The 21,465-nt window shown below is 54.6% G+C and overlaps 2 protein-coding genes across 3 annotated transcripts in view; one reads left to right on the top strand and one right to left on the bottom strand.

Annotated features, from left to right (window-relative positions):
• Nucleotides 1-2,963, top strand: part of TMEM259 (transmembrane protein 259) — a 61,883-nt gene extending 58,920 nt beyond the window's left edge. For both annotated transcript variants that reach the window (XM_051972138.1, XM_051972137.1), the window contains exon 11: nt 155-2,963. In XM_051972138.1, coding sequence (XP_051828098.1) covers nt 155-967 — 813 coding nt within the window. In that variant the 3' untranslated portion in view covers nt 968-2,963. The remainder of the gene's footprint in view (nt 1-154) is intronic.
• GRIN3B (glutamate ionotropic receptor NMDA type subunit 3B) lies at nt 2,893-19,567 on the bottom strand. The gene is made up of 9 exons (XM_051972139.1): nt 19,082-19,567; nt 13,716-14,287; nt 11,742-12,816; nt 10,507-10,652; nt 10,218-10,333; nt 8,941-9,092; nt 4,968-5,132; nt 4,486-4,589; nt 2,893-4,186 (listed from the first exon to the last, which is right to left on the bottom strand). Exons 1-9 carry the CDS (start codon nt 19,565-19,567, stop codon nt 3,832-3,834), a joined length of 3,171 nt encoding a protein of 1,056 aa, XP_051828099.1. The 3' UTR covers nt 2,893-3,831.
• Between the last annotated feature and the right edge of the window lie 1,898 nt (nt 19,568-21,465).

Raw genomic sequence — 21,465 nt, 5'->3', positions numbered from 1 at the left:
CTCTGCTGACCCTGCCCCTTATGCGGTATTTGCTCTCTGCTCATTGTGTTCTCCAGGGCAATCTTGGGGCCAGAATTTCCCATCTTTTTCTTCTCCCAGTCACATGATGTCTTTTCTGGGGATGTCTGATTTTCTTCTTCTCATCTCTTTATAGCATTCCATGATCTACTTTTTCCATCATTTTGAGTTGCCGGCCATCCTCCAACAGATCCGCATCCAGGAGATGTTGTTGCAGAACCAGCAGATCGGCCAGGGCACCCAAACAGCCCTACAGGACAATCTCAACAATAACACTGCAGCCACTACGATGGCCCCTGGGAGCCCCAGGCCCTCTCTACAGAATGGGAGCAATAGCCAGTCAGCCCCCGGGGAAGGGCCTGGCCCCACTTCTGCCTCAGTAGGAGGCGAACTGAACTGGATGGCTGAGACAGCCACCATCTTCACGGACCCTTCATTTCTCTCTGATCTGAGCGCCTCCCTCCTAGAGCAGAGAGCAGGACATGGAGCCCTGGCCAACGGAAGTCCCTCCAGTGTCCCAGCTGCCTCCACCTCCCCTGGCCTAGTTGCCCAAATCCGAGTTAGTGAGAGCCCTGGAGCCACCACTAGCTCTATCACCATTGAGGTGACATCAGCGACATTGGTCACCCCCCAAGCAGAAGGTACAACCCCTGAGCCTCCTGCCTCCTCCCCGGCCCACCTCTCGGATACCCCTGAGCCTCCTGCCTCCTCCCCGGTCCACCCCTCGGGCACCCCTGAGTCGGCTGCTCCCCTTGCTGATCAGACTAGGGCCAGTTCACTCTCACTGGGGGGCCAGGACATGATCAGTGGCTCTGAGAATAGTGCCCCCACCTCAGACAAGTGTGTGAGCCCAGACCTTCAGGCCACACAGGGGAGCCATCCCGGTTCCACAGACAGCAGCACCCCCTCCCACATGCTTCCAGAAGCAGAGTTGAGGAGCCCCTCGTGAGCTCTCTTACACATCCTTGATAGGGCAGAGGGAATCTCTCTGTTCCTGTCAGACACTGGCTCTCTTTTTCCCCAACCAGATTCAGATGAATTTTTAAAATTATTTTTAAACCCACTGAGTGAAGGCAGCTCGGGAGAAAGTAGCCTTCCAGAGGCTGGGGCCTTAACTCCCCAGGGGTAGCTTGTCCCAGCTCTGTTTCCCCCTGGGCTCCACAGGAAGATGTGTGTGACCTGACCTCCGCCATTTCCAGAGCAACTGGTTTCTTTGCCCAACTCCTGGCCTAAATCTGGGGGACTTCCCTGCACCACTATTCTTGGGTTTCTTTTTCCCCTTCCTTTGTCTGGGAATGTGCTCCTGCCTCCCCTTCTGGATGCCGAACCTTGTTGGAGCTCAGGATAGAATTTCTCCATCTCCTTGCTTTGTGCAGACATGTCCTATTCCTGGTGATTTTAGCTCTTCTTCCCTTCTGGGGCAGGTGGCTTTTTTCACAAGAGAGCTCTTTTTTTCCCCTTTGATTGGAGGAGCCCTAGAGGGGAGACCTTTCTACTCAGTCTCTGGGAATTGTTAGAATGGGGTTTTGTCTACCACCATAAGCCCGGCATCTTCTCAGTCCTCCAAGGCAGCAAGAGCTAGGGGTGTGGTGTGGGGCTTGGAGAAGTGCCAAGGGTGGGGAGAGAGGGAGCATCGGGAAGGCAGGAGGAAGATGCTCCGTTAGAACCTAGTGAGGCAGACTAGGAGGGGTCCAGTTTGGCCCCTACACTGGCCTAGGAGCAGGCAAGAGGGCCAGGAAGAGACGGAGCTTGCACCTCTCCATTGAGAGAGCGCCTTTGGCAGCCCCTTTTATCCCTCCCACTCAGAGCTGGTTCCCTCCTAAAACTCCAGATGAAAAGAATTGGTCCTTAAGCGATCAGCCATGGTTAGTTGAGAGTAGATTTGGCTTGGGGCTGAAATGCAGAAGTTTAGAGCAAATGGCCAAGAGCTGGTGAAGGCCAGCCTTCAGCCAGCATGCACACACAGAGGGCCAAGAAGGAGAGGAGGAGTGAGACCTTTGGTATGGAAGCTTACTGGCTGCTGCTTCTCCCTCTCCATCCTCCCTCCACAGGCGTCTCTGCTTGGTGCTTGGAGCTCAGTGCCTTTTCTTGGGCCTGGAGGATGGCTTGTTCTCCCTGCCTCCTCCTAGCCAGAGCCTGACTTTCCCAGCAACTTTTTAAGGAGAAAATCTGTGAGCGTCCTGTGGAGGTAGTGGCAGTTCCAAGGTGAGCCTGGGATTTTCTGCCCAGAGGGAAGCAGTATGGTACCTGCAGGCCATTTCTTAGCCCTCTGGGGAGTACCTGATCCGGCTTCCCGACAGCTGAAAGGGGGCAGTTGAGGGAAAGGCTGCCCTGCTGCTCTGAGAAGAATTCCTAAAGTGGCCTGAGAAGAGAAAGTGAGAGACGGGGGTGTGCAGAACTCTATAGTGACGGTGGGGAGGTGTCCCCAGACATGTAGAACTGAGCACCATGTGAAGCCAGGGAGTGATAGCTGTAAGGAATTTTGTTAATTTGAGGCAGGATGTGACTTGAGGTGTCCCCGTGTATCCTGTTCCCCACCCTGTACCCGCTTACAGAGCTGCACCTGGCAAAATTTTCTATTTATAGGGGAAACGTATGAGTGAGTATCATGGCTCTGGGAACCAGAATTCAGTGGGAAAGCTGGTCTCCCCGGCTCGGGAAATGAACTTGAACAGTTTTTGGGTCCCAGCCTCCACTAGTCAAAAGCAATGAAAGATTATGGGGAGTTGGGAGGGCGGTCCCCTGTCCAGACCCCTCCTGCCGCTGCCTTGGAAATTGACTTGCTCTCTCTGGACCACCGTGAGAGCTTTGGACGACGAGCCGGAGGTGGAGTAAATCAACCAAATCACTTGGTGAGGAATGAAAAATAAAAAATTCATTCCATTCTATTTAATTGTAATGTACAAAAATTGTGTTTGTATATATAATAAATAGTCTATCTAACAGTTGCTTTCTCTGGATTGACTCCCCCTCCACTTCTTTCATTGTAACTTCAGAACAGATCACTTCCCCCAGAGAGGTTAAAAGGGCCTGCCAGGCTGGTGGAAAGGGCCAGAGTTGGGCTGTCATGGCCCTGGCTGTCCCCTCCACATCCCATCCCATGCAGTTCTCCTTGGCCTCTCCAGTCCTCAGGGTTTTCTTTTGCACTTGGTGCGGTGCTGGAGCCGGCGGGTCGTCCCTCTTCTCCCATGTCCTTTCTGGGTAGGCATGTTGGGGGTTATTCGCTACAGTGATCCTGCATCTGGCCTGATTCTGCCCCATGGGACAGCGAAGATCATTACCTGTGGTTTTTTCTGTTTATGGTGTCTAAAATATTTTTAAATGTATTAAAATTTTTTGCCTGCTATAACTAGAGGATTGTGGATTGTAGTGGCCCTAAGATGAGAGAAGCTGCTGGGGTCGATCCGGGCCAGAGGTGACCTTTGCAGCGCAGGCCGACGCCGCATGTGTTCTGATTTAAGATGAAGCTCCTAGGCATGCAGGGCACTTCTCAGAGTTACCTTGTGTGGTTTTCTGCTGTGCCGAGGGTCAAAGTCCTCTCCCTGGGCCCTGTACTGACCAGCTGACCCTAAAAGTGGGGCCTGTCCTGGGAAGGGAGCTCCATTTGTGCAGGGGCCTGAGGGCATCAGCGGTTGGACTGAATAGGATGAGCCCCCCCAAAGGCAGGTAGCAGTTGGCCCAGAAGGCCCAGCGCAGCAAAGCAGAAGAGCTAAGGTGGGTCCACCGGTTTTCCATCTGCTGCCTTCCCACGTGCTCCGGCAGGCTGGCACCAGGGGGCGGGAGGCCGTGGAATTGGTGGGCATTCTGGCGGGGTTACCTGTCCTCGCTGATCTCCTGGGGGGGCGGCAGGAGCCGGCTGCGGGAGGGCAGGTCCCTCCCAAGCAGGAGGACCAGCTCGCTCTTCCTGAGCAGGGCAGCCCGGAGCTGATCCCGCATGCCCTCGATTCTCTGCTCCAGGGCCTTCAGCTCACTTTGGGTGGTAAGAGCCGCAGCGGCTGCCAGGGGAGCAGCCTGGGGACGGGCTTCGGGCTGCTGCTGGGGCAGGCGCCCGTTGGTGAGCTGCAGGTCGGGCCCTTTGACCTCCGGTTCCTGAAACCGGACCCTGCGTTCGCCCTTTGCGGCTGGCCTAAGGCTGTTTCTGCTGCTCTCCTCACTCTGGGTATCACAACTGGAACAAGAGGAACCATGGTCACTGCCCCCAAAACGCCGTGAATTGCTCTGCCCTCCCTGGTCACGTCCCTATCAGGAAATCCAGCCCATCCCCTAGTTCCTCCTCCAGAACCTCTCAGCTTTCTCGCCGGTCTGCAAGGGCTGACTCCAGAAAGCCTTTCTGGATGCCCTCCCTCTCCCTCAGACTAGGACTTCCCTGAGGACATGGCTGGGAAGCCCTGAGGTCGGGAACCAAGTGTCCCTTACAGATTGGGGGCTCCCAGGTAGGGAAGCTGCCCAAGCCTCTCAACAGCAAACCTTGGCTCCGGCTCCGGCTCCGGCTCCGGCTCCGGCTCCGGCTCCGGCTCTGATTTCTGGTTCTTCTGCTGATCTAAGTCGGTGTTGAGAGCCCGATGGATTTTCTACCAGTCCATGCAAAAGAGACAGAGGGGGCAGTGAGCCTCCAGTGCTTCCCTTTCCCTGCCAGCTCTGGGGTTTCTGAGAACAGAACATTCCCCTTGAGCGAGGCGTGTGGGTCACTAGAAGGAGAACAAAAGGATCAAATTGTTTTCACCAGGTTCTTGGGGGGGGGGGGGGAGAAGAGGGGGGTGCGCGCAATAGAGCTACCTAGGTTCCTGTGGGGCTTTTTTCTGTACTCTAAAGTGGATAGTCTGGGGAATTCCCTTCTCCACAGGAGCCTACCGAAGTGGGAGGGGGCTGTGGTGATTACTATTCCCTTCCCCCCAGCTGGAGGGCTCAGGGCAGCCACCCCTCGGCCCCGGGAAGCCAGAGCCACTCACCTGGCTGGTGTGCAGCCAGTACTGCAGCTTGGCGTGCTTGCGGATGCGAGGAAGGACCAAGCGGTAGAAGATGTGCTCGCCCAGGGAGGTGAGGAGGGCGCAGCCCAGGCCCAGGCAGAGCAGCACAAAGAGCCCCGAGAAGTGGTAGATGCCCATCTGCAGAGTCTGAGGGAGGAGCACGTCAGGCCCAGCCCCCACACAAGAACTGACAGCTAAGACCTGGGACACCCTGTGGGCCGGTGGGGGCACGCGGCACAAAGGATCCCTGCATGGGTACTTTCCTTCCCACAGCTAACCCTTTGGTGGAAGGAAACAGCAGGAGCCAATGTGTTGCGCATTAAATCATTCAAGATCCAAAAAGGTCTGTGTAGACCTCCAGACCGAATCTAGTAAGACTGATAAGGGAATGGCATTTATTAAACACCTACTATGTGTCACACACTGTGCTATATACTTTACAAATATCACCTTTTACTATAAAACTGTGCGTGCCCTTTGATCCAGCAGTGTATCCACTGGGTCTGTATCCCAGAGAAATCATGAAAGAGGGAAAAGCCCCCACGTACGCGAAAAACGTTTGTAGCAGCACTTTTTGTGGTAGCAATGAACTGGAAATTGAGTGGATGCTGATTAGTTGAATAAGTTATGATATATGAATGGAATGGAATATTACTGTTAAAAAAATGATGAGCAGCTTGATTTCAGCAACTGAACTGATGCTGAGTGAAGCAAGCAGAACCAAGAGAACATTGTGCACAGTAATAGCAAGATTAAGTGCTGATCAGCTGTGATCACCTTGGCTCTTCTCAAAATTGAGGTGATTCAAAGAAATTTCTATATAGACTTGGGATGGAAAATGCCAATCCAGAGAGAGAACAATGGAGACTGGATATGGATTGAAGCATAGTATTTTCACTTTTTGTTTTCTTTCCTATGTTTTTCTCTTTTGGTCTATTTTTTTATTTTATTTTTTGCACAACATGACAGATATGGAAATATGTTTAAAAGAATTGCACATTTGTAATCTATATCAGCTTACTTGCTGCCTTGGGGAGGGGGGAGGTTATAGAGGGAAGGAGAAAAATTTGGAAAACAAAGTCTACAAAAATGAATGTTGAAAACTGTCTTTACATGTATTTGGAAAATAAAAAAAAATTTTTAAATAAAAAAACAAAAAAAACCAAAAAAAATCACCTTTTTATCTTTACAACCAAGTAGATGCTGTTATTACCCTATTTTTGAACTCAGATCTTCCTGAATCCAGGTCTGGCACATGGTCCACTATTTCATGACATAAGGTATCCATGAAAAGTTACTTAGGTTCAAAAAATTAACCACAATTTACAGAGTGAGGGAAATATGACTAGACGGGAGTTTGTGTGAAAAAATCTAGAGAGCTTAGTGGAGATCTTAGCAAACTCTCAATCTTAGTGTCAACATACTACCCCCCAGACACACACACACACAAAATCAAAAAAACAAAATAATGTGATATTAAAACTGCCTTTTAAAGCATTGTATCATTGTTGGTGGAATTGTGAACACATCCAGCCATTCTGGAGAGCAATTTGGAACTATGCTCAAAAAGTTATCAAACTGTGCATACCCTTTGATGCAGCAGTGTTTCTACTGGGCTTATACCCCAAAGAGATGCTAAAGAAGGGAAAGGGACCTGTATGTGCAAGAATGTTTGTGGCAGCCCTGTTTGTAGTGGCTAGAAGCTGGAAAATGAATGGATGCCCATCAATTGGAGAATGGCTGGGTAAATTGTGGCATATGAATGTTATGGAATATTATTGTTCTATAAGGAATGACCAGCAGGATGAATACAGAGAGGACTGGTGAGACTTACATGAACTGATGCTAAGTGAAATGAGCAGAACCAGGAGATCACTATATACCTCAACAATGATACCGTATGAGGATGTATTCTGATGGAAGTGGATCTCTTCGATAAAGAGAGCCTTAATTGATCAAAGATGGACAGAAGCAGCTACACCCAAAGAAAGAACACTGGGAAACGAATATAAACTGCTTGCATTTTTGTTTTTCTTCCCGGGTTATTTTTACCTTCTGAATCCAATTCTCCCTGTGCAACAAGAGAACTGTTAGGTTCTACACACATATATTGTATCTAGGATATCCTGTAACCCATTCAACATGTAAAGGACTGCTTGCCATCTGGGGGAAGGGGTGAAGGAAGGGAGGGGAGAAATCGGAACAGAAGTGAATGCAAGGGATAATGCTGTAAAAAATTACCCTGGCATGCGTTCTATCAATAAAAAGTTATTAATAAATAAATAAATAAATGAAATCTGCATTTTAAAATAAAAAAAAGAAAAGAAAAGAAAAGAAAAGCATTGTATCCAGAATATAGTGGGGAGAGCGAGATGGTGCAGTGGATAGAGTACAGGGCCTGAGTCCTAAGTCCAAATCTTGCCTTGGACACTAGCTATGTGACCCTGACTGCCTCAGTTTTCTCATCTGTAAAATGAATTGGGAGAAGAAAATGGGAGACCAATCCAGTATCTTTACTACATGGGGTCACCAAGAGTCAGACATGACTGAACAGCCACACCAACCAAAACATGGTAGGGGGTCGGGGTGGGGGTCAGTCCCTCTGTACTCTGTCCTAATCACCTGCAAAGATAAAGAGCTAAAAGTTGCCCGGGATGGGGACAGAACAGGACCCAGGCCCACTTCGAGAGCACTGCTCTAGGCACTGATGGAGAGAGAATGGATGTCTGCTGTGAGGTCCCAAAGGGGAGTTTGCCTTTTCTTTGTATCCCCAGGCCAGCACAGGCTCTTCAGGAATTCTTGCTGACTTGGGGAAAAGGGAATTCGACAGCCATAAAACATGGAAAGGACTGTCATGGAACAGATGGAAGAGCTTATTTGGCTCCTGAAGGCAGAATCGGGCCCAACTGGGATCAAGTCAAGGGGCAGATTTCAACTGAATCTAAGAAAAAACTCTATAATTCAACATAAGATATCTCAAATGGTATGAACTGCCTCAGTGGACAATGAGATCCCCATCACTAGAGGACATCAGTGGGGATTCCCACTCTGGTTCAGGTTGGTCTGGGTACTCAAAGCTACTCCGGGAGTGCTAGATTTCTGTGACTGGGAGACCACCTCGGTTCCCTACGGCAGGGATTTTTCTACTTGGGACCCCCTTTTGCCCAAGAAATGTTTATGTGATCCCAAGTATATAAAACAGGCATGCAAATAAAACATTCACTGAAGAGAAATCATAATTTCACAACCTTGACATTCAGCCATAAAACCCTATATGGGGTCATGAACCAGAGTTTATATATAATTTTCCCATCTCCCCCCGTCTCCCCAGGGAGGATGGAATTTGGGGTAACTTCCCATCCTGTCCTCCATTTTTTTCACCAGGAAAATGGAGTGGGCTTTGGGCCATTGGGCTCTGGGGCTCTTTGGGAAAATGGCAGCAGGAATTATCCCATAACCTCAACCGTGATTACACAAAGTTTAAGGCACTAAGGAACTGGATAACGTGAGTAAGGAAGGGTAGAAGTTCAAAAGAGGGAAAGGGCTTCAGAACCAATCTGGCTCGATCTGTACCAGAATGCCCCTTCTGACTTTCCTAATGGGGTCATCCAGTCTCTGTCTCCAAGGGAGGGGGACTCGACTACTTCCTCACACACACACTGTTCCACTTAGGGGCAACTTTAATTGCTACTAATTTCTGAAGTCTAGGTCTGTCTCCTCACCTTTATTCTCTATCCCCTTCCCCTGTTCTCCCCTTTTGGAGCCAGACATCAAACCCTCCTCCATCCCCTTAACCAGTCTTTGTTCGGTGCCCTCTAACCTTGGAGCAGGCTCAATCCTCCCGTATTTTAAGCTGAAACTAATGATAAAAATGTTTAGAATTCAGTAGTAGTGAATGGATGGAAATAAGTGAAGTTGAGACCGGGGCTCACTGTTACCTGGAGTTCTCACTCACCTCCGTGACGGCAATGACCCTCTTGCCACAGGGCACCATTTTGTACCATTTGTCATGCAACAGATCAATGAACCCTGATGACTTGTAGCGGCTGATGAACTCGGACAGGTTGGAGGTGAGAGGCGAGTTCCGAGGTAGCCCGATCCCGTAGCCTGCAGACAGGACCCGGGAGTCTTCCTCATGTCATTAAGGCCGGGAACTTAAATTCCTGGGCCACGTTTACTTCCCAGGTCCTCCTGGCGCTCAGGACTTAAGGGAAAGGGGAATAGCTAGGAGCCCCAGAGAGAGGAAGTTATCTGCCGCTGCCTTAAGCCTCTCCCTGGACCGTCGCTTCCATCTCTCCTCTTCCCATCTCTCCTCTGCAAGTGCCCAGAATCGGCTCCCAGTCCATCCCTGGTTAAACCTGCCCCCTGCCCCGCCCACCACAGAAAGTCTGCAGCCTGCTCTTGGCAGGTGCGAGCCATGTCTCCAAATGGCCTCCGTCCTTCCCTCAGGCTGCTGTCCAAACATGTTTTCCTGAAGTGGAGCATGTGCTGTGTGGGCCTGCATGGGCTTTTTCAGATTTCTGTCTCTACAATGTTGTCAGCTTTCCCTCCTTGCCAGCCTCCGGCCTCCTGGCCTTCACTGCCCTTCAAAGACAAGTCCGAGTCCCAGATTCTCCAAAAAGCCTCAGCCCACAGGGACTCTCTCCCAAATTCTTCAAGTCCTGAATGTCTGAACTACCACTTCTGATAGGTTGTGTTCTAGATGCACAGGTCCCACCCAGTTCTGACGCTGTTCTAAGGACCTTGACCTCCCGGGTTCTAGGGGCCTTCCCAGCCCTGACCTCCCGGGTTCTAAGGGCCCTCCCGGCCCGATCTCCCGGGTTCTAAGGGTCCTCCCGGCCCGATCTCCTGGTTCTAAGGGCCCTCCCAGCCCTGACCTCCCGGGTTCTAAGGGCCCTCCCGGCCCCGACCTCCCGGGTTCTAAGGGCCCTCCCGCCCCGACCTCCCGGGTTCTAAGGGCCCTCCCGGCTCCGACCTCCCGGGTTCTAAGGGCCCTCCCGGCCCTGACACTATGCCTTCCCTAACAAGGTTGAGAACAGGAGGCACAGTCACTTTCTTCGCCCCCTGGGCACCTCGGTTGGAGGCGGGACCCCCTCCCTCTGGCCCAGCCCCCCCCGACAGTGACCCCTCACGCGCGGATCACCACGCCAGAGATGGGGTCCGAGCCCGCTGCTCACTAGGCTTCCGGCCCCGCCCTCCCCTTTTCCTGGGGGAGGGAAAAAGGGCGCTCACCTTCGATGGCAAATGGCTTCCCCACAGTCAGCAGTTTGCAGTCCGCATCGATAGACACCTCATAGTCCAGCAGAGACTTGTCCATGATGAAGGCGTTGAGCTTGGGAGGGTCCGTCCTGGGCCAGGAGGAGATGGCCAGTCGGGGCCTCGGCCTGTCCGGGCCCCTCAGTCCTCTTCCCCCTCCCCCTCCTTCCCCCTTCCCCTCTCTCCTCTCCTCCCCCTCTCTCCTCCCCTCCCCCTCTCTCCTCCCCTCCCCCCAGCCAGGCCGGCCCCGCCCCCCCGCCCTCACGTGAGCATGGTGACCCCGTCGGGCGTGGTGGGCACGTTGTGCCTCCGCATGTACTCGGCCATCTCCGGGAAGCTTTTCCTGATGTAGGCCTCGGCGCTGCTCTCCCACACGGTGCCGAAGCGGAAGCCTTGGGAGGGGTGGTGGAGCTGGGGGGGAGGGGGCAGGGGGCGGGGCATAAGGCAGGGCGGGGCTTCTGCCGAAAGCCCCGCCCCTTGTGTAGCCCGGCTGGGGGCGCCGCGGGGCCCCTTCCTCGCCCGGACACCGAGGCTGGAGGTGGGCCACACCTGGTCCCCCGGGCCGGGCACCTGCTCACAACCGGGCATGGGTGGTGGTCTAGGACCGCCAGGCCCGGCTCCGGGGCCAAGCGGGCTCTGAATTACAGCCACGGACCTCACTTGGCGCCCCCAGAGCCGGGCAAGCCTGAGAGAGGCCCCCGGAGCCTGAAGCCTCTGGTGCCAGAGCAGCCGGGCTCCGTCCCACGCCCTCCCTCCCCTTTGTTCCCTCCACAATCAGGGCCTAACAGTATTCCCCTTCCCCCGCCCCCTAACCCTAAGCCTGAATGTCCCGCGCCACCTTGGGCCATGGATGCCCACAGCCCCCCCCCTGTGCCCCGTGCCACCTTGGGCCATGGATGCCCACAGCTCCCCCCTCCCTGTGCCCCATGCCACCTTGGGCCATGGATGCCCACAGCTCCCCCCTCCCTGTGCCCCATGCCACCTTGGGCCATGGATGCCCACAGCCCCCCCACCCCGTGCCCTGTGCCACCTTGGGCCATGGATGCCCACAGCCCCCCCTCCCTGTGCCCCATGCCACCTTGGGCCATGGATGCCCACAGCTCCCCCCTCCCATGCCCCGTGCCACCTTGGGCCATGGATGCCCACAGCCCCCCCTCCCCGTGCCCCGTGCCACCTTGGGCCATGGATGCCCACAGCCCCCCCACCCTGTGCCCCGTGCCACCTTGGGCCATGGATGCCCACAGCTCCCCCCTCCCATGCTCTGGGCCATGGATGCCCACAGCCCCCCCACCCTGTGCCCCGTGCCACCTTGGGCCATGGATGCCCACAGCCCCCCCACCCTGTGCCCCGTGCCACCTTGGGCCATGGATGCCCACAGCCCCCCCACCCTGTGCCCCGTGCCACCTTGGGCCATGGATGCCCACAGCCCCCCATCCCCGTGCCCCATGCCACCTTGGGCCATGGATGCCCACAGCCCCCCCATCCCGCACTCTGCGCCACCTTAGGGTCATGGATGCCCGACAGTTCCTCAAAGGTCTTCTCCCCCACCATCACCGCGGCCAGGTTGGCCGTGTAGCTGGAGAGGACCAGGAGGCCGAAGATGGCCCAGAGGTTCATGAGGAAGCGTCCCGTGGGGCACTTGGGCGTCTTGCTGGAGACGGTGCGCCCGAACAGGATGGCGTAGCAGAGGTTGAGGGCGGAGGAGTAGGAGAAGACCTTGAGGCGGTTGCGCCCATGGGGGGTCATGCCGTAGGGGCTGCGCCACTCGTAGAGTGTGAGGAAGAGGGCAGTCAGGTGCAGGGCCACGAAGACCCCCACCCACATGGTCCAGTGCAGGGGCCACATGAAGGCCCCGATGGGCGAGGCCGTGTCGCGGGTCCGGACCAGGATGCCCAGGCTGGTGGAGAAGAAGGGGCTGGTGAAGTCAATGACCTGGCTGCGCGCCGAGTTGATGCTGAAGCTGGTGACGGCCATGTGGGCGCTGCCTGCCAGCAGGTCCCCCACCAGGCCGGTCCAGCGCCCGTCGCGCCAGGCGCCGTACTTGCCGTCCCCCACGATGTACAGCTCGAAAGCAAAGGGCAGGTCCTCCGCCAGCCGCTCCAGCAGGTCGATGCAGTAGCCGTAGCAGCATTTGCGCAGCTCCCGGGGCACCGAGCTGTTGCCCGGATCGTCCAGCGCGGCGAAGAGCTCGCCCAGGACAGCCGAATCGTTGGTGCCGGGGTCCAGGCACAGCTGGCCGGCCGGACAGAGCCCGTCCTCATCCACCTCCCGGGTGAAGACAAAGGGGTGTTCCACCAAGGTGACCACCCGCAGCTTCTGCTGCCCGACCTCAGGCTCCAGCAGAGAGGACTGGGCGGGCGTCCGCCCTCCGAGGCCCCCCGCCCCCGGCCACACCCCGCCCGCCACCGGCTCCAGCCGCCCGTCCTGCCAGTGGCCCACCGTCACCCAGGCTGGGGCACCCCGGGGGTCCCGCAGGAGGCTCCACACCTGGAAGTGGCGCTGGAGGTGGACCTGGGAGGTGCCGGTCACCCACATGTGGCCTGTCCGACCGTCGAAGGAAGCATTGGCCAGGAACCTGGGGGGAGGTATGATGTGGGGCTCCCGCTGTGGGCTAAGGGGGCCAGGCAGCCCCAAGCGCAAGGAGACCCCCCAGGTGGAGGGGCTTCCATCCCCACTTCGGACATGTGACCTTCAGCATGCCCCCCTAAGGCAGTGAGAGGACCACAGACCCAGAGCTGGAAGGAGCCTCCCCCACGGGCCGTCCCATTACAGACAAGCCGCAGGAAGGGTCCTCAGGTGGTCAGCGTCAGAGGCAGGCTGTGAACCCGGCCCCCAAAACTGCTGTGCCTGAAGTTGGCAGCTGAGCCAGGGTTCACAACTTCACGAGTGGGTTTCCTAAGATGGAGAGGGGAGAACTCTGGGACCCTCGGTGTCTCCCTCAACATCCTCCCTCTCGTTACCAAGCGTGGTGCTTCCTGTGGGGCCTGTGCCAGCCAAGGTGGCGGCGGACATGCTGCAATTTGTCAAGCTCCTTCCTAAAACGGCTCTGGGCAGACCCCAGAGGGACAGACCCCAGAGGGACAGACCCCAGAAGGGCAGACCCCAGAAGGACAAATGCCAGAGGGGCAGACCCCAGAAGGGCAGATTCCAGAGGGACAGATTCCAGAGGGGCAGACCCCAGAGGGGCAGATTCCAGAGGGGCAGATTCCAGAGGGGCAGACCCCAGAGGGACAGACCCCAGAGGGGCAGACCCCAGAGGGACAGACCCCAGAGGGACAGACCCCAGAGGGCAGACCCCAGAAAGGGCTCACCCCTCCCCCCCCCAGACTTGGGCACACAGGGCTTCCCGATTAAACTGAGAGGGTGAGGTGATTTCTCCAGAGTAACTAGGAAATGACAAAGATGGGATGTGAATCCAGGTCCGTCGTGCAATGGGTGGTAACCCCAGTGCTGAGAGGAGCGGGAGACACTCACCCTGCTAGGCGCTGGCCCCAGGAGTTGGGCCCTGCCAGTCGGGGGCTGCTACAGCTGACTGCTGAGGGCGAGATGGCGTGGTCAGGCTGGGCATGGGCAGCCCTGCCCAGAGCCTGCACCACCAGCCCTGCGGCATCTTGGGTGAGATCCTCCAGAGGGGGCCGGCTGTCCCCACCAAAGGCCAGCAGTCCCGGGGGCAGGCCCTGCGTAGGCAGCTCTGTGGCCTCCAGGGGCGTGCCCAGGAGCCAGCGGGGTCCCGGGGGGGCTGCGGCCAACACTTGGAGGGCACGGTTGGCGTCACAGCCAAACAGGACGGCGGCTGTGACAGGGGGAGGCTCCCCGGCCAGGGCCTCGAGGCGGGTCAGAGCTCCGGGCAGCCGGCTCAGCTCTAGGGTCATCCTCGGGGCCAGCCCCGTGCGCTGGGTCCAGAAGTCTAAGAAGCTTCCGGGGTCACGGATGCGGCACAGGACCAAGGCGATGTCCTTCCAGGAATGGACCCGAAGCACAGAGAGGAGCACATCCACTAGTGTCTCCATGGGGCTGGCCCAGTCCAGCTGCAGGTGGAAGGGATTCTGGGGGACAGAGAAGGGAGGAGAGACTGTCTGGGAGCTTGGGAGACGCAGTCCTGATGGTGACTTGAAGGGGAGGGACCAGGAGGGCTGGGGCAATGGCTGCTCCAGGGCTCCCCCGTGATGCTCTCCTGGAGCATGTCTCCTGGGTGACAGTGGGGAAGGTCCCTCCCTCTCTGGCCTTTATATTGTTTTAAAGCAACGAACAAGGAATTCAGTATTTATTTGGGTCCAATAAATCATCTACTATGCGTAAGTTAGTGAGCAAACTGGTCTTATTATCTCTAAAGCTTCTCTTTCCAGTTTTGTCCTTCTCTGTTGACAATACAGCCGCCTCTGTGGGGCAGCTAACTCATCCTGTCCTGAACAGGAGTCTTTTTTTACAGCCATCAGTCATACAACCTCTGCTTTGAGACAGTGGGGGCACTGATGGGGAGCTCATTACCTACAGAAATAATCTATTCCGGTTTGAGACGGTTTCCAAAAATTAAATTTTTCCTGTCTCACTGATGCCTTTCACCTGTGGGTCTCTGATCTCCCCAGCCTCCATCCCTGGAGGCACTGATTAGGGATCCTCTCCCCCCAATACAGGCTATGGGAAGGACAGGAGAGACATAAGGTTGAGATGTATTCACAGGTAAGTAAATCACAAAGTAGAATGTGGTGGAGACCAAATGCTTTAAGATGCTAGAGCAGGGAGAGGTCACCCTCAGTTGGGAGGGTCAGAGTGGACCTCATTTCAGAGATGACACTGAAGAAAGGAGACACTCATTGAAGGAAAAGGATATTAATATGTAGAGAAAAGGGGGTGTAGAGGTATGATAGCTGAGACTGTGAGGGGTCCAGTTAGACTGAAACTTAGAGATCAAGAAGGAAAGATAGCAGATAGATGGGGTAAAGCTGAACTATGGGGGCACTGAATGTGAACGTTTGCATTTTAGGAGGTAAAAATCAGGGGCCACTCAAGGAACTGGAAACCGAGGGGATGCCTGTCAGTTGGGGACCGGCTGAATAAGTGATAGTCTATGAACGTAATGGAATATTATTGTTCTGTGAGAAACGACCAGCAGGATGGTTTCAGAGAGACCTGGAGAGACTTGCATGAACTGATGCTGAGTGAAATGAGCAGGACCAGGAGATCATTGTGCATTATACGATTATACAATGATCAGTTCTGATGGATGTGGATCTTTTCAATAGGGAGGTGATTCAGGCCAGTTCCAATGATCTTGTGACGGAGGGAACCATCTGCACCCAGAGGACTTTGGGGACTGAATATGAATCACAACATAGTATTTTTCTTCCTCATTTTTCTCCTTTTAATCTGATTTTTGTGGGCAGTATAATCAGTGTGGAAATATGTTTAGAACTTTACATGTTTAACCTATACTGGATTGCTTGCTGTCTAGGGAAGGAGGATGGGGAGAGGGAGAAAAATTTGGAACCTAAGGTTTTGCAAAGGTGAATGTTGCACACTCTCTTTGCTTGTATTTGGAAAAATAAAAAGATATTAACATAAAAAAAAGAAAGAAAATCAGGGGTCACTGTAGTCTACTGAGCAGAGGAACAATATGGTCAAACTTACTATGATGTGGTGCAGCCCTTTGGAATAGTACTAGATTTTTTTTTTTTACTGGAAGGTAATTGAGGGTAAGTGACATGCCCAGGGTCACATAGCTAGTAAGTATTAAGGCCATTTTTGAACTCAGATCCTCTTGACTCTAGGAGCAGTGCTCTATCCACTGTGCCATCTAGCTGCCTCAACTCCAACACTTTTCAAGAAACCTCAGGCTACCCAGCCTTGGCAATGATGTAGTCTAGAGACCCCACACTATCTCCCCTTGGCAATGTGGCTATTGGGAGTGATGTGGCACAACCGCGGAGAACGTGTGAAAGAAAGGGAGTTAGTGGGGGCTATGGTAATAATCCAGGCCAGAGGTCTGGATAGAAGCCCAAGGATAGTGTCCAGGGAAATGGAGGAAAGGGATTGGATCCAAGAGAGAGTATGAAGAGGGTTGGGGATGAGGAGAGCAGTATGAAGAAAAAAAAGCCCAAGGTTACTTGGGCTTCAGCCTGGGGGGCTGAGAAGATGGTGACCAACCCTTATCACTCTTCCCTAAACCACCACAGCAACCTCCTAATTGGTCTCCCCTCCTCCATGCAGCTGGAGGTTTGATATTCCTGAAGGGCAAACCTAACCATATGAATGGCCTGCTCCAGAAGCTCCATCATTCCCCAGCTAGTTCTTAAACCCTCTAGAATCTGTGACTCCAGCCTACTTTCTTCCATGCTGATTTCCTCTTTTCTCCCATTTTATATTCTATTGTTGAGGCATTTTCATCATTTGGGGCTCTGTGAATCCATTTGGGGGTCTTCTTGTCAGAGATACTGGTGTTTTTCCTTCTCCAGCTCATTTTACAGGGGAGGAAACAGAGTCATACAGTGTTAAGTAATTTGCCCGAGTTCTCATAGCTAGTAAGTATACGAGGCTGGATTTGAACTTAGGAAGATGAGCCATCCTGACTCCAGACCTAGGGCTCCGTGCACCACACCCTGGTGGACTCTGATAATCTACAATCCAGCCAAATTGGTGATAATTGCTATTCTTCAATACACACTATTCTTTCTCTTGTCTCCCTGCTTTTGCAGAAGCTGCCCTCAATTGGGCTCCCTGCCTCAAACCTTGCTCACACAGCTGCCAAAGTAAGTTCTCAAAAATCTCTATCTAGCCACGTCAGTCTCCTGCTCAATAGATGCTAGTGGCTCCCTACTGTCTCTAGAAGCAAATAAATGTCTTTCTTCATCTTTTAGAATATTTCACGATCTAACGGCAATCTATCTTCCCCACATGCCGCCATCCTGGGCTTCCCTCTGTTCCCAAGACTGAGCGTTCTATCTCTCTCTTCCTGGGTCCGGCCTGTTCTCCTCACTTCCACCTCCTAGAATCCCTCCCTCCTTTCAGGATTCAGCTCCAGCACTACCTCCGGGAAGCCTTTCCTGACTCCCCTGGCTCCCCAACTGCCTTATGGCATAACTGCCTTTGGCATTTCTGTACTACGAAGTGTGTCACTCCTCCCACCCTTCCCAGAGGAGCTCCTCAAGGGCAAAGCCCATATCCCCAGCAGCCAGCACATAAGGGGATTAATAAATGCTCCTTCATTTAGCGTTGAACATTGTTGAATCCGTAAAACCGGACCTCAGGGTGCCATTTGAGTTGCTGTCTGGCAGAGGGCGACAGAGAACAGGTCTCCCACCCCAGTGAGCCATCCAGGAGTTGAGAAGGTGGGATCCAAGGACATGATTTTAGGGTGTCCCCCTCCAGACCAATCTGTCTGTTGGGCTCCCAGCGTGGAAGCCCTAATTTCCGGGGGCCTATTTAAAACCTGCAGTTATTCCCTGACTTAAACCCCACTACCAGTGAACCTGAGACTGACTTTTTTCCCTGCCCAGAGCTCCCAGATCCTCAAAGCCCTAGCACCCCACTGCCCAAATCCACCCAAGATTTCCCCAACTCTCCCTTTCCCTCCACCAAGCTCTTACCAGAATCCTCTTGGGGATCCCACAAGGCTGTTTCCTCCTTTCCTAGGTCTCCTAAACCCTCTTCTCAGCCATTCCTCTCCTTCCCCCCCACCTCAGTGGAGCCTTCTGAGAAGTTTTACTCAAGCCAGGGGTGGGGGGATAGTCTCATGATCTTCCTCATCTCTATCCCTACCTTCTCTCCTTGCCTCAGGGAAGGACCCTAAAGTCCAGGACTCCCAAGTGCCCCCTTCCTCCTATCTCACCCCTCTCATCTTTCCCCTAGTAGTCCCACCCTTAAGGAGGAATGGACCCCAGGGAAGCCTGTGATGAATGACACTGGGAACTCTAAAGGTGAAACTGGAGGTAAAGGCTTGGGAAGAGGCTTCCCAGGAGGAGGGTCTGAGGCTCCAGGATGGGGCAGATCTGGAAACGGATCCAGAGGGAATCAGGCTAGGAATGAGGCAAACCCCAGAGGTGGTGAAGGGACTTGGGGTAGGGTATTCCAGAGATGAAAAGGTTGAGGATGGCATGAATGGGAGTTGCTGCATCCAAAAGGAAAAAGGTATCCACCAGGGAACCCAAGAGACTCAGAGACGAAGGACCCAGGTGGAGATGGGGCAGTGGTCCGGGAATTCTGGGCTGTGGAGACCAGAAGGGCATGACTGAGAGTCTTGAGGGGGCACAGATGAAGGGATGAGGATCCCTGAGCCTTCAGAAGTTGAAAACCAGAACGCTCTTGGGTGACAAAGGTAAGGGACAAGGAGGGGTGAGATACAATCCCCTGGGCTCTCGGTGGTGGAGGTAAGAGGAATAAGCAGACGCTAGATACAATTTGGGGAAGGAAGACTCCTGAAGGCGGGGTGTCCCGGCAAGGAGGCGCAGTACGGGAGGTCTCCCTGAGGACTGGGATGGAAGACAGTGGGGTGCAATCTGGGAGCTCCTCGAGTCAGGGCTGGGAGACTGGGAGTCCCCAGAAGATGGTGCAGTCCGGGAGGTCTCCTTGAAAACGGAGATGGGGGGCAATGAGGGGCAGCCTGAGGATCTCCCTGAGGCAAGGCTGGAAAGCTAGGAGTATCGGTGAGGGGATGCAGTGCTGAAGGGATCCTGGCAGAGATGGGGAACAGTCAGGTGCAATCTGGGGCGGGGGGCAAGGGGTCTTCTGTGGACAAGGGAGATAAGGGAGTCTGGCAGTCGGTGCGGGAGTGGAAGGAGCAGACGGCCAGTCTAGGAGCTCCCCAGGAAGAAGTGGGGGCCAGTGGCTGGGGGTGGGGGCCGTACCGGCGTGGCAGGCGGCAGGCGCGCGTCCAGCTGCAGCAGGCTCAGCACGGGGGTCTCCAGACTGGCGGCCAGGAAGTGAAGCTGCAGCAGCTCCGGCCGGGATTCGGGGAAGGCCAGCAGTGCAGCCAGCCCGGGCCGGGCCAGCAGGCGGCACAGCCAGGCGGCCAGTGAGGCGGGGTCCCGGGAGGGGGGCGCGGGGGCCTCCAGCTCTAGCTCCGGCTCCGGTTCGGGCCCCAGCCCCAACCCCAGCTCCAGCTCCGGCTCGGTTCCCCACGCGCCCTCTGAGATGGCCCGGGCTAGGGCGCGCCGCAAGCGGCGCTGCAGGGCCGCCGCCCGGGGCAGGAGGGCGCCCAGGCGCAGCGGGGCTCCGAGCTGCGCACCCCGGGGACAGGGCTGCGGGTGGCCCAGCCCCGGCCCCGGCCCGGGTCCCAACCCCAGCCCCAGCCCCAGCCACAGGCAGAGGCGCAGCGCGGCCACAAACTCCATGGGAAACTTCTGGGATACAAGAGAGCGCCCCGGGAGAGAGGGAGGGAAGGCACCGGGAGGGCGGGAGGGGTGCGGGGCGGGGCCAGAGCCGGCATCCAGACCCACGTGCTCCCCAGCCCCGCCCTACACGACCGGCGGGATCATCCCCCACCATCTCCCGGTCCCCGATACACGTTCCAGGTCTGCGCTTCCCGAGCAGAATCCCAACATCCCCGCGCTGAGCCCGGGAAGGAACTCCGAGGGCGAGGACTTCAAGGTTGAGCCAGACGTGGTCTCCTGCCCATCTCCATCCCCATCCCCATCCCCATCCCCATCCTCTCTCCAAAGCCCCCAACAAGTGGCCATGCTATCTCTTCTCTACTGCCGGCGAAGGTAGACTGCTCCCTCCCCAGGCCTGCTGCGCTCTGCTCTTTTGGAAGCTTTCCCTTAAAACCAGTCTGCCTACCTGTTACTGACACCCGCCGCTCCCAGCTCTGCCCTTCGGGGCCAAGCGGAACTGTCTAATTCAGTAAATATGTATTAAACGCTCACTATGTGGACACTTGGGCAAAAAAACCAAAGGGTCAGCCCCTCCTCCATACCCCCTAAGGAGCTAACCTGGAGAGCCGGGGAACGCATCATCGCTGAATGACACGTTGAGAAGGAAGTCACCCTTAGACCAAGCCCCTCACCCTTAGACCAAGCCCCTCACCCTTAGACCAAGCCCCTCACCCTTAGACCAAGCCCCTCACCCTTAGACCAAGCCTCTCACCCTTAAGCCAAGCCCCTCACCCTTAGACCAAGCCCCTCACCCTTAGACCAAGCCCCTCACCCTTAGACCAAGCCCCTCACCCTTAGACCAAGCCCCTCACCCTTAAGCCAAGCCCCTCACCCTTAGACCAAGCCTCTCACCCTTAAGCCAAGCCCCTCACCCTTAGACCAAGCCTCTCACTTCTAAACCGCTCCCCTCATCCTTAGGCTAGCTCTTCCAGAGTTCGAATTCAGCTCTAGTCAAGATTATTCATGAAGCATCGACCCTGTGCCAGCCACTGTGCCCAGGGATTGCCAAGCCAATGGTGAATAACGGTTCCCATTCTCCAAAGGGCATTTATTTGGAAGGACCCAATTGTAGAGGGATTGTAACTGGGGTTTCAATGGCATGACCTCCCAGGTGAGGAAATTCCCTCCACCTCTGCAGTGTATAGCATAAGAAAGCTGCCTAGACAGTGACTAGATGAAATGACTGTGTCAGACCTAGATCTTGAAGCCAGGTCACAATTTCTTTTTCTTTTTCTTTCTTTCTTTCTTTTTTTTTTTTCTTTTTGTTTAGGCTATTAGGGTTAAATGACTTGTCCAGGGGTCACACAGCTCAGAAGTATCTAGGGTCGGATTTGAACTCAGATCTTCCTGATCTCAGGGCAGGTACTCTACCCACTGTGTCATCTAGCTGCTCCCAGGTCATAATTTCTAAATGGACAAATACTAGGTAAAAACAATAATAGACAGTTAAATAAATTTGAGACAATACTAACAACTCAAGGGATTAGGAAATGCTTATGGCAGAAAGTGGCATCTGACCTGGGAAGTGGAAAAAGCTAAGGACTGAGAGAAGAGGGAAGGCATTCCAGGCCCGGGCATCTATTAGGCAAACTCATTGAAATTGGAGGCAGAATGTTGAGTTCTGTGTCCCGAAAACAGCCCAGCCCCCTTCTATTGTTGAGTTCCATTATAACGGAGTGGGGACTCCACTTTGCTTCTGGATCACTCAGGAAGGCTGTTTTATTTCTTCTGACTGTGCTTTTGACTTTCCAGACTTCAGCTTGGTGCCCCTGTGCCCATTCCTTCTCTCCCAACTCTCAGCTGCCTTTTGTGGGTATATCTTTCCATTCTTCCCAGAGAAGATTGAGCATCTCACAAGC

Source organism: Antechinus flavipes, chromosome 1 (assembly GCF_016432865.1).
Source record: "Antechinus flavipes isolate AdamAnt ecotype Samford, QLD, Australia chromosome 1, AdamAnt_v2, whole genome shotgun sequence".
In the NCBI taxonomy this organism is placed as follows: domain Eukaryota; kingdom Metazoa; phylum Chordata; class Mammalia; order Dasyuromorphia; family Dasyuridae; genus Antechinus; species Antechinus flavipes.
This window is presented reverse-complemented; position numbering and strand designations above follow the sequence as displayed.

Excerpts from the sequence above, each read along its gene's own strand:
- GRIN3B (XM_051972139.1), bottom strand. The coding sequence starts at position 19,567 with ATGGAGTTTGTGGCCGCGCTGCGCCTCTGCCTGTGGCTGGGGCTGGGG. Across the intron at positions 14,288-19,081 it reads GCCTGCCGCCTGCCACGCCG|AATCCCTTCCACCTGCAGCT; the intron begins GTACGGCCCCCA and ends TCTGTCCCCCAG. Across the intron at positions 9,093-10,217 it reads GAAGCCATTTGCCATCGAAG|GCTACGGGATCGGGCTACCT; the intron begins GTGAGCGCCCTT and ends TCCTGTCTGCAG.